This window comes from Tiliqua scincoides, chromosome 1 (genome assembly GCF_035046505.1).
Source record: "Tiliqua scincoides isolate rTilSci1 chromosome 1, rTilSci1.hap2, whole genome shotgun sequence".
NCBI lineage: Eukaryota > Metazoa > Chordata > Lepidosauria > Squamata > Scincidae > Tiliqua > Tiliqua scincoides.
Window position 1 is genome coordinate 292,594,021 of NC_089821.1, and position 11,713 is coordinate 292,605,733.

Sequence of the window (11,713 nt, forward strand, 5' to 3'; positions counted from 1 at the left end):
GATACAGACCTACTTTTGAAAAGACACAAGACATTCTTGTGCACATCCAATGCACGTGACTCGTCTTTCAGGAAAATCTCAGTGGAAACTTGCTTTTAACTAAAAAAAATGTAACAGAGCTCCAGCCGGCCTGAATTCTTTCACTAAGAAGCTTTTGCCCCAGTGCCAAGTATATTTAAGTGGATAAGTGGAATTCTTCAATCGCAAGGTGAAAGGACTCTGCACATGGCTTAAAGAGACTAATTGTCTCAAAACGTTGCCAGTGTGAGATCTGGCATTAACAGTCTCTTGGATTCAGCCCGCACTCTGATTCGGTTTAATGCAGCATAATGCTATGAAAAAGTCACTCTTAAAAAAAAAAAAAGATTAGCAGTTACCTTTTTGTTTTGTTTTGCATTGAGATTTTTATATTGATTGCTAAATTGAGTATGTCTGCTTGAGGGGAAAGTATGGTGTAAATATGTTGAGTTAAATTTTGTTGTAGGATTTTTTAAATTATCTGTGTACTTAACAGATTAGCAGTCATTGATTGAACCCAACAGAAAGCTAAATATTGTGCTTTCCTTCTTCATTTTTGGGTTCTAAGATTACTCTAATTTCTACCAGCATGGTGCCATTTGAAAGCCTGTGACCTGTAGGAGATGTATATAAATAAAATGAGCAAAAGTTGTTCAGCTTAGGCCTAAGAATTCAAATTCTAAAGTCTCCCTGGCCTCCCTTACCATTCAGCTGCTCAGCCTTAAGCTGACCAACCTTTCTGTGACCTTGAGGAGCTAAGCCAATGGCAGCCAGAGGGGCCTTGACCCACTGGCCTGTCCTCCTCTGCTGTGACACTACAGCATATCAGCCACTTGCTGCTAGAAAATGCACATGCCCTGTGAGCTATGAACATTTGTTCATAGTCAGTGTCACTCTTTTGGTAACCTTTTAAGCTTCGCTCGCTGCCTCTGCGGAGCTCAGACTGACATATTTTTCCTCAGTCTGAGCCTTGCAGAGGCAGCGCACAGACATACACTGCCTCTGGGAGGCTCAAACAACCCTCCGGAGGCTCCCCTCACTTTCAGAGTGTTGTGTGTGCCCCCAATGATCACATGACCACACATGGTCATCGACTATGCGATCCCAGTGTAAGCCGGAGCATCGCAAAGTGGCGCACACCTGTACAGGTGGACCCCTGTATCTGCAGATCCATTATCCACTGATTCAGTTATCTGCAAATCTGCCTCCCCATGCAATGTTGGCGCTTCGCTAGAAATAGTGTGACTCATTCTTAACTTTTATTCCTAAGGGAATTGGGGACACAAACTTGGCTTACCAGTGTTTCAGACTGACCTTAGCCAACAACAATGATCATGCAGAAGCTTTCAATAATCTGGCTGTGCTAGAGATGCAAAAAGCTCATCTTGAACAGGTTGGTATGCTAAAGGAAAGTTTGAACTTATATATTGATTTAGGGAAGCTGTTACATGAGTTAAGTGAAGGGCTCAGTAACTTGAGTAAGTGGTTAGCAGTGTGATCCTAAATAGTTCTACTCAGAAACAGGTCCTAAGAGCAATGAGATTTACTCCAAGGTAAGAGTGTCTATAAAATTAGAACATCAGTATTTATCTATGACATGATAGGCTAGCTTTAGATTTCCTGCCCTGCACCAGCAGTTCATGTTCTAAACAAGTACCCATGCATGCTACTGATTGAAAACAAGCACAGGTTTGCGGCATCATTGTAGAATATGCTGTTTGAGATATAAAGGCTTTGGGAATTCTTACTAGAATATAACCACATGATTCAGAACAGGCATAGTAATTTCTGTGCTCCTCGGACAGCTCAATCCTAAATTGCACTGGAACGGGAGGCCGGCAGGCCTGCCCTGTATAAAACATGAGGTTGGGCTCCAAAGTGGCTAAGCCCAGGGCAAGGGGAATCTCTTTACCCCAGGGAGAACCGCTGCAGCCCCAATGGGTCTACTTAGATGGCGCAGATCTGAAGTGGTGCGCAGATCCAGGCAGCCCGGAGCTGTGCCAGGCTGCCTGGAAATGGGGTCAGGATCTGGCCCCATCCCCTCTCCCACTGCCCACCCACTGGCACACCCACCTCCTCCCCAAAATGCCTCCTCCCCACACACCCCCAGACCTCCATGCTGGCCAAGCTTGGCCAGTGTAGACTTACTTTCCTCTGTCGCTATGGAGGCTAGATGCAGCCTTCGCAGGCCAGCGCACTTCCTTCTGCCAGCCTGGCTGACACCCAAGAAGACGTAAACTTGCTTAAATGTTTGCCACACTCCTGGGCTGGTGCTAGGGACTTGCTCCAGCCCTTCTCCCATTTAGGATTGCACCCTAAATGTCCCCAATGATTATTTCTGTAAATACATAAGCAGAAATACAGACAGTCAAGACCATCAGTAAGGAAACTATTTCACATTCTTACAACATAGTCTTATGCATATTTACTCAGAAGTAATTCTCACTGTATTCAGTAGGACTTACTGCCAGGAAAGTGTGCATAAGATTGCAGCCTTAGATGCCTATATAACTCTTCAAAGGGGCTAGTATTGTGGAAAGAGTTAAAAAAAAAAGTTTTTTTAAGCAGAATCTCTAGTCCCAAAAGATTACAACCCTGATCACCCAGAACCTAGAGAATAGAAGGAGAAATAGTCCTTAAATATCTGACCTCACTTTCCTTCTTCTTTCTACCACACCTTTCTGTCCTCAGAATAGCAGTGCCCAGACAAATCCTACTTCTCTGTATAAACACGTTCTTTCCTACTCTAACTTACAACAAGACATAAACACAGAACAAAACCTACCTATAGAGCAGGTAGTCACAGCAAATACAGAAGTCTCTTGGAAAGCAAAACTTCATAATCCACTCTACTCCATGCATCCTTCCCAGTGTCTCACAGCTGAGCAGTGGTGGATCCAAGGGACACTGCTATTGGCTGGTAAAAATTCCACCTGCTTAAGGCAGAAAAGGAACTCTCTCTCACCAGAGATCCAGCCACAATGTCTGAAAATGATGAGTCATCCTCACTCTTGTGACTGGTTGAAGAGGCAACCAACCTATTTCTTGTGGCAGGTCCTGAGGAACTAACCCCCCCACCCCAAGTGGATACCAAGACAAGTCAGTGTTGCAAAATCCCTGTGGGTGGGGCCTCTTTACCAAAGTCAGTTGCATTCAACACCATTGCTGGCTCCTAGCTCCCTCCTTGGAAAATAAATCACCAAGCAGGGAAGATAATAGAAACCTGTATTCCACTGCTGCTGCTCTGTGGGGGTCACAGTTACTCCAGTAGCATTCTTGAAAACATTGGTGGTATTAGTGTGTCTGACTTATACTTTTGTTTGCTATGAAGATTAAATAATCTTTTGAAATGAATAGTGAACATGCTTTAGTGAATATGAATTTTCACTGCAGATGAACTGCAGTGTGCCATAAAATCTGTATTTAAATCTCTGTTTCTAAGCAGCAAGTTGCTTTCAGGGCTACTATTTAAATATTCTAGCAATTACCATGGCAACATTCAAAAGTACTTTTGCACTGTTCCCTGCTATGACAGATGATGATCACTGTTAGTTCTCAAACTGTATTCAATTGGCATACACTTAGGCTTCATTTCTGTCTTAATGTATAATAACAGTGAAAGCAGAAGTGACTTGCTGCAAGCAATTGAAAAAAAATTATCCCATCCATTTGAATCTTCTTTTTCAATTACATGTAAATTTTATGTTATGGTGGCTGGAGAGCCTGTTTGCTTCCTGAGGTTGAGCTTGGTGAGCATTAATCTTCCTTTCCCGCTCATCCCCCAGATACCCCCCTCACAGTGGGAAAGATCCTCCAAGTTAGTGTCAGGCATAAATATTCTAAGGGCGCCATCCTATCCAACTTTCCAGCACCAATGCAGCCTCAAGCAAACAAGCATTCCCTTACCTTGAGGAGGCCTCTGTGACTGTCCCTCGACCACAGGTTGCAGTGCATGCCCTTTTGGCATGACTGCCACAGTGCTGGAAAGTTGGATAGGATTGGGCCCAAAGAGATTTTCATGTAGTCCAGGTGCCAACTGTCAGCTTGGGTGCATTTTCTTGCTGCTGCAAGACGCTAGAGCAGGTGCATTTCCCAGAATAGCAAATAGATGTCAAAACCTCTCTAAAATTTTGCAGTCCCACGAATGGGCCTGTTTTGGATGGCTATCATTTCCCCAAACTGAAGTCTGACGATAGTATAAACCACTGTTTCTTTTTTTATCATATAGTCTGAGCAACATGTAGAAAATAATTTCCAAACCAAAGGTTCCAGAATAACTCCACTGATTCAAAAGAGTGCTAGGGGGGCTGAGAAGAAAGATGCTAGAGAGGCTCTTTTTATTAAGGATTTTTTTTTTTTAATCTTGCTACTGGCTTCTCAAAAGCAGAACTATCCTGGTCTTAACTACCCTAATTCTTAGGCTTAGGCTGGGCAATGAACATGATAAATGAATTGGGTGTAAAGCTGCATATATGCATATCTTGTCATCCTTCAGGTCTTGCTGTGACAATCCATTTTTTCTAAGCCTCCAGGGAGCACCAAGAATTCTGCTCTCCAAGCACTTCAAAGAACGGAGCACTTGTAAATTCTAATCCCTAGCCATCTTGCAAGAACAAAGCTGCAGGGTGAACAGAGAGCAGAATGCACAATATAAGATGCATTTCCATTTGCATGTTTCCCAGCTCAGAATTTTAATTTTTTTTTAAAAGGCTGCTCTGTTTCAGAATGGGTTCCTTTATTTGCTTGCATGTATATAATTACTTTCAATAATTCCTCCCTTCCCAAATGTTTGGAAACATTTCTGTATTTACAACAGTATTTAAATCTGTAAACCGCTTTGAATGTGTGAGAATAAGGCAGTATAGGAATAAGATAAATATTACATGGTTAGTGGGATAGGCTTTCTTTAGTAAGTTACAGATTAGTGAAAGATGGAATGGCCAGGAACAGCTTCACATCTTGTGGTGAGGTTAGGTGCTATTGGTTTGGGGTAGCAGAGGCTTCTCAAGGTGAGATTTAGGGTATTGAAAATAGGTAGCAAGTCATGACTCTTAAAGAAGGTGATTCAGGTCTTAAGGTGGGGTGATTTAAAATGGGGAGAGGGGGTTCAGTCTGTGGAGAGGAAGAAGAGTAGGCATAGGTGGGACATCATGGGATGGGAGAAGTACCCAATAAACTGTCTTGTTGAAATCAGTGGGACAGATGTGATTACAGATGACAGATGTGTTTTGCTGAATGAAGGGGACTGCATTTTTCAGGGCATTAAAAGGTGGTAATTTAGAGTAGGGAGGTAGAGTTAATATTGTAAGAATTCCTTGCCTCATCTCCCTATTCCTTATAAAAATGTGAGGCATCAGAGATATTGTATCTCTCTCTCTTGCTCTCTTTTTTACCTTGGAGCTTGGGATCGGGCAGGATGAAAATCTAAATAAGCCTGTGCTTTGTAAAAGGTTCAGCGCTCCTACCAGATCTGTTGCACTGGTCAATGTTGCAGGATATTAATATTGTTTTTTCACAAGAAGCACACACCCAGTAGGAGAGTAGATCAGAGATGGTTTTCATTGGGAAAGGAGGAGCACATGAATTTAGTGCTGTATTTGGTTACTACAGTCTGATTCAGAAGTCAGTCTCTTCCTACTAATTCTCATAAAACTCCTACTTTTTCAATAACTCTTATTGCTATATCTGTTTCTAACTTGTGACTGTTGTTCATACTGAAGAATATTATAGTGGCTCCCACTTGTTAAAACAATGTGAAGCTAAAATGTTAAAACAATATGGAGTAAGGCACACAACAGAAATACTTATGTGTCTTGCTCCATACAAACGCACAAGTTAATAAGTCTCTCCATTTTTGTTTTCTCTTGTTATTTAGGCAAGAGTGTTTCTGAATACAGCATCCTCATTGACACCTCATATGTATGAGCCACACTTCAATTTTGCTGTACTGTCTGATAAGGTAACATAACTTTATTTCGTTGTCCTCTGTATCTTCTCCAACCAGGCGTAGCAAGCAAAAAGTCTCCCACTGGATTATCAAGGCATGTTCTGCATGAATTACTATGAGTGCACCTGTGGGTTTTAAAGTGTGGCCAGTGGGAGTTACAGCCCCTGCCTGCAATTCTGAAAGCAGTCGCAAGCTTCCAAGTAGTGGGTTCGTATGTGGGTAGTGGTGGGGTTTTAATTGTACCTTTTTATATTTTGCTGTCTGCTTTAAGTTTCTCATGACACATTCATTTGCTGGAGGCAGTCCAGCCAGACTTGAGCTGTATTAAATCTATTGATTTTCAAGAGGAAAGTTAAGTACTTGTTAAACCAGTGGTTCCCAAACCCCTACAGGAGAGTTGGGAACCAGTTAACTGATTGCATGGGCAGGGAAGGGGCAGCAATAGCATTGCAGTGGTCACAGTTCTGGTTTTCGCCACAGTGAATATCAGAGGGGGCTGCAAGCCTCCAGGACCCTGCAGGAGGCTAGTGCTGCCCTCCCAGGTCAGGAACAAGCCCCTTGGTAGACATGGGGGTTGCTGCTGATCGGAGATAAGCGCTATTTATAGCAGCCATGAAGTACATTGGAGGGGGCTGCAAGCCTCCAGGACCTTGCAGGAGGCCAGCATTGCCTCCCAGGTAAGAAACAAGCCCCTCAGTAGATGCGGCGCCGTCACTGACATTGGAGCTGGGTCACTCCCCTTAAGAGGGAATGCCCTGCTTTTGGTTCCCCTGGTGGGTCACAATGCAACAGTTTGGGAACTGCTTTGATAAACTGTCTTGTTGAAACCAGCGGGACAGATGTGGTTGCTGGACTGCACCCACTAAATAACCATTGGCTGTGCATTTGTGTAATAATGCTGAATGCAAAATGCGGTCAAAAACTCAAACTCTTGTCTTTTGAGAAAGTTGGGGAGTGATCTTATCAAAGTGTAAACATTTTCAGATAGTATTGATTGAAAATTCCTTTCAGATATATTTAGACTGATTCTACCTGGGAAAGAACATGTATTAAAGGCACATAATTTGGCTAGAGCATATTCTTCATATTGGGATATGGTACTTGTGAGATGGGGGAAACCTAATAGAACAAGGATAGCATTGGTGTGTCTCTCAGTCTGCATGCCTTTCTTGCAGGTTGGAGATCTCCAAAGGAGTTACATAGCGGCTCAGAAATCTGAAGCAACGTTTCCAGGGCATGTGGATACGCAACAACTCATCAAGCAGTTGGAACAGCACTTCGCTAGACTCTGATACCCCGTCTCATTTAAAAATATCTTTAATTATTTTTCTAAAAAGCAGTTAACTAGTTCAGGTTTAGGGGGAAGGATTCAAATCTCTAAATATTTTTAGAGCAGCATATCAGACATGTTGGGCAGAGATAGACAGAAGCTTCTTGCCTTCCCTGCCTGGGGAAAAACTGCTTCCTTAATCCAAAAGAGCTTTAAAGTGGGGAATAGTCTACTTGACATGGCCAGTGGTAGCATTCCTTTTTTTTGTTGGCTTATTTCTGGGGACAGTAAGTAAAGCAGAATAAGGTTTACTGCAGTCTGATCCCCATCAGAGGGGATCAGCACCAGAGTCTGGGGGGGGGTCCAGGTAGCCTTCTGCAGGGCTCCCTGCACCTCCAAATAGCTAAAAAAATTTTTAACACTAGACACTTCTGGTTTCATGATAAAAACCAGAAGTGCCCATTTTGTGTCTTTAGATATTTGCAAGTGTGAGGAGCTCTGTGGAGGGTTCCCCGGACCCTTTAGGACTCCAGTACTGGCTGCAGATCAGTAAAACCAGAAGTAAAACCAAAAAGCATCCACCTGTCCCTGGCAGCGGTGCGATCCCTGCTGCCTCCTCCCTTCCCCTGCCCCTTAAGGGGCCAGAGTCCAGACTTCTCAGACTGGGGCAATGTGATGTCCCAGTTTGAGAACCTCTGTACTAGGATATAAGGGCTATGCAGAGGGAATGGGAAATGGCTGCCTTTATTCTCTTGGAGGAAGCAGCTTAGTCAAGGTGTGCCTAGAAGAGCTGTTTGAGGATGAATGGTTCAGTGTGACGGGTCATCTTGAGAAGGAAAGAAAGAAGCAGCAGAGTAGTGGCAGCAGCTATGAATACCTCCCCCTCTTTAATGTGGCCAAGGTTTAAAAACAAGGGTAGCTTTCAGTTAAAAGCTAATGAGAGAGGAGGCTGTTGCTTCTAATCCTTCAGTCCAAGAAGTCTGAAGATACTGACATTTCTGAGCTTTTATTCCATGTGCTGGTTGTTTTGGATAGCTGATGCTTTTCAAATTCTAAATCTATTTTTACTGTATACTATACTCCCCCCCCCCACCTAAACTGAAGCATTTTCTGGTATTGCTGTATTCAGTAAAGGGTGTCTTGTTTGATATAACTCTAAGGGCAGCTGGCCCTTAAAATAGGCACAGTCAGATTGAACTAGGCCATGGTCATGTGATTTTCCTTTATGCTATTTTCCTATATTTGCTGCTTGTTGCAAATTAGGAAATTGTTTTCAATTATCATTGCATAAGAATTAGTTCCACAGAAGGATCTGGTTTAATTTTTAACAAAGTCAATATGATGAATAAAACGGAGAGAAGTGCCCTTAGTAAAGTTGGGGTACAGTGTGGATAATATTGACTCCCTCAAGATGGAGTAGACATTATAGTGCTACATATAGTAGTATGGAGAAATTCCAGACAGATCAATCAGGTAAAATATCTTGTTTTAAACCAATCAATATAACACGTATGACTGTAGGCCAATATCCAGTTTATGAGTGCGTAATGCTGATTTTAAATAGTAATTCCTCTCATAGGCTTCTGTAAAAAAACAAAAACCTAAATTGCCATTTTTTTTAGCTATTACGTACTGTGTATATATATTTTTAAAAAGCAGTTTATAATTAATTATGGTCTATAATTGAACAGAATCTTATTTCTTCTTTTCAACTAGTTATAAATTTTGAAAATTCAGAAACTGCTTACAATTTTTCTCTTTTGAGGGAAAAAAAAGATTTAAACTTGGACCCACTTGCAAATCCTGGTGAAATGGATAAGATTTACGTGTACAAGCACATAAATGTATAGAGTAACTAAGGGCACAATCCTAACCCCATGTCCGTGCTTTCCAGCACTGGCATAGCAGTGCCAATGGGACTTGTGCTGCATCCTGGCAGTTGGGTGTCAATCATGGAGGCCTCCTCGATGTAAGGGAATGTTTGTTTCCTTACCTTAGAGCTACCTCAGTGCTGGAAAGCACTGACATAAGGGGTTAAGATTGTGTCCTAAAGGGATGGTCTTTTCCCTCTCACACAACACCAGAACCAGGGGACATCCAGTATAACTCATTGTTGGGAGAGTTGAAACAGACAAAAGAAAATATTTCTTTACCCATTGTGTAATTAATCCCTGGAACTCTTTGCCATAAGATGTGGTGATGGCACCTGGTTGAGATTAAAAACGACTGGACAGATTTTTTTTTTTTAGAACAGTCCATCATAGGTTAGAAGCCATAATGGGTATCTTGTCTTGCGTGCTCCCTGAGGCATCTTATGGGCCACTCTGAGATACAGGAAGCTGGACTAGGTGGGCCTTTGACCAGATCCAGTGGGGCTCTTCTTATGTTCTAATGATCATGTAATTTGCGTCCGAGGGTCCAAAAACCTGAGGGAAAGAAGGAACAGAAGCATAACTTAAAATTAGAGATGCAAATGAAGGATGCTTGTTGCCATTGTAATGGACATTGTGGAATCATGCTCTGTCATAGCCAGCTAAATAGAATCTTCCTAATTTAAGCCCAATGTAGACTTCCAAATTTTGCAATACATAGGAACACAAAGTTGGGTGAATTACGTTGTCTAGTGCTATAACATTGCGGCTTGGAGCCACTGGTAATCAATCTGGCATTCTGCAGGCAGGATTTGTTTGCTTAATAAGCTAGTTGCTGCTTGCTCTTTTTACCCTCTCATCCCCTTAAGCAAGGGTATTCCAATATTTGCAGAGAGCTTACATGTACACTAATTAAATCAAATGTGGTAATGAGAACACAGCACCACCATCGAAAGAACAGCAGATCAGCAAGGCAGGCTGTTAGTCATGGAGGGATGTCTCAGTTTTCCTTTAATTTGCATGAGCACCAACAAACAGGCGAATCAGCTGGCCCTGGAGCAAACTGCCTTTAGTTAATTTAGTATGACATGGCATAACACGACACTTCAGAAACTGTATCCATCTCTGTGAGCCAATCCAGTTAGGACGGTGTGACCTCCTCGTACAGTTACAGCATTCCTGGAACACAGCAATTGTTTGTCCCTCTGACTTGTAACACAAGTCCAGTGTTGTCCAACCTGCATTCACAAGATTCTGATGAGTAAATAAAATCTAAATTACTTTAGCCTCTGGGAAATTAGCTCTAACTTTAGTCTGTAGGTAAGGAAATTCCATTTTTGAATATTTCTTTACATGCAAAACATTTTGCAACTTAAACACACATCCTAGCAGGCATGTCAGGAAGAAAGACTCTAGACTCCTTTCTCTTATGCTGCTTTTCTACTTGTGGGGTGTTTGCACATAAAGAAGCATTGAAAATGTAAACAACCTGCAAGTTGAAGTGGTACAGTCCTTTCTACCACCTAAGAACCCTTCACCTTATTCTGCTACATGCATTAATGCCCATGTTAATTCTTTGGTAGATTGGAGCTATAGGATTCTGGACTATATTTCAGGAAAAAGGTAGGTGGGTATACATATTTTTGAATGTTTCCCTTTGTAAAAAAACACTTTATGTATTCAAACTTGCACAATGGGTAGATGACTATATTAACATGGGGAGAGGATTACTGCTAATTCATTAGGCATTCATTAGGCATTAGGGGAGCTTTTTCCATGAGGGAATTTTTTATTTTTAAATTGAACAGCATCTAGATCTACTGTAACATGAGACTTCGTGGAGGAAGCTTCCTCCATGTCTGTAAGGGGCATCTTCTCATACAAAGGGTGTGAGTGGAATGCTGCTTCCACTCTTGGAGGAAGCTTCTGATGACAGCCCTGCTCTGCGGAAGGTCTGAATGCTGTCCAGTCCCAGCACACGTACATATGCAGTCTAAAATGGCACAGCCCAGAATCCTATTGCATCAGTTCACTGTCTCATTCTGTATAACTTGGCATGCACATTCAGCAGACTAGCAGCACAATCCTATAATGTCTACTCAGAACTAAGGGCTATTGAGCTCAGTGGAATATACTCCCAAGTAAGTAAGCATAGGACCACAGCCCAAAATGGTAATGTTCTCTGGTGGTAGAATGTGTTCATGTCATTTCAGACTGTAGGCCAGTGATTTTCATCTCGTGGCACACTGACAAGGTGCTAAAATTACCAGGGCACACCATCAGTATTTTGATCATCGACAAGGCACACCATTCTGTTGGTAGGAGGCTGAAATGCCCCAATGGCCCTACTAATAAATGACCCCGAACTCCTGTGGCACACCTGCAGACCACCCGTGGTAAAGTGGTTGAAAATGGCTGCTATAGGTTGTGCTTAGTGTTTTTTCAATGGGCCTTTTATGTGAAGAACTCCTTGAAAATAGCATAATGGGCAGCAGACTAATGTAGAACCTGACTCCTTAGTTAGTCAGTCAGTCAGAGCCTTTTTTGTTTGGTCTTAGTTGAAGGAACTTTTTCATGCAAGGCAAGGGTCTTCAAACCCTGGCCCAG

The 11,713-nt window shown here is 42.3% G+C and overlaps 1 protein-coding gene across 1 annotated transcript in view; it reads left to right on the plus strand.

The window, feature by feature from the left end:
* Positions 1–10,832, plus strand: part of TTC8 (tetratricopeptide repeat domain 8) — a 52,030-nt gene extending 41,198 nt beyond the window's left edge. The window contains exons 12-14 of the mRNA XM_066628272.1: positions 1,289–1,411; positions 5,894–5,977; positions 7,141–10,832. Of these exons, the coding sequence (XP_066484369.1) occupies positions 1,289–1,411; positions 5,894–5,977; positions 7,141–7,257 (324 nt within the window). The 3' untranslated portion in view covers positions 7,258–10,832. The remainder of the gene's footprint in view (positions 1–1,288; positions 1,412–5,893; positions 5,978–7,140) is intronic.
* The last annotated feature ends 881 nt before the right edge of the window (positions 10,833–11,713 follow it).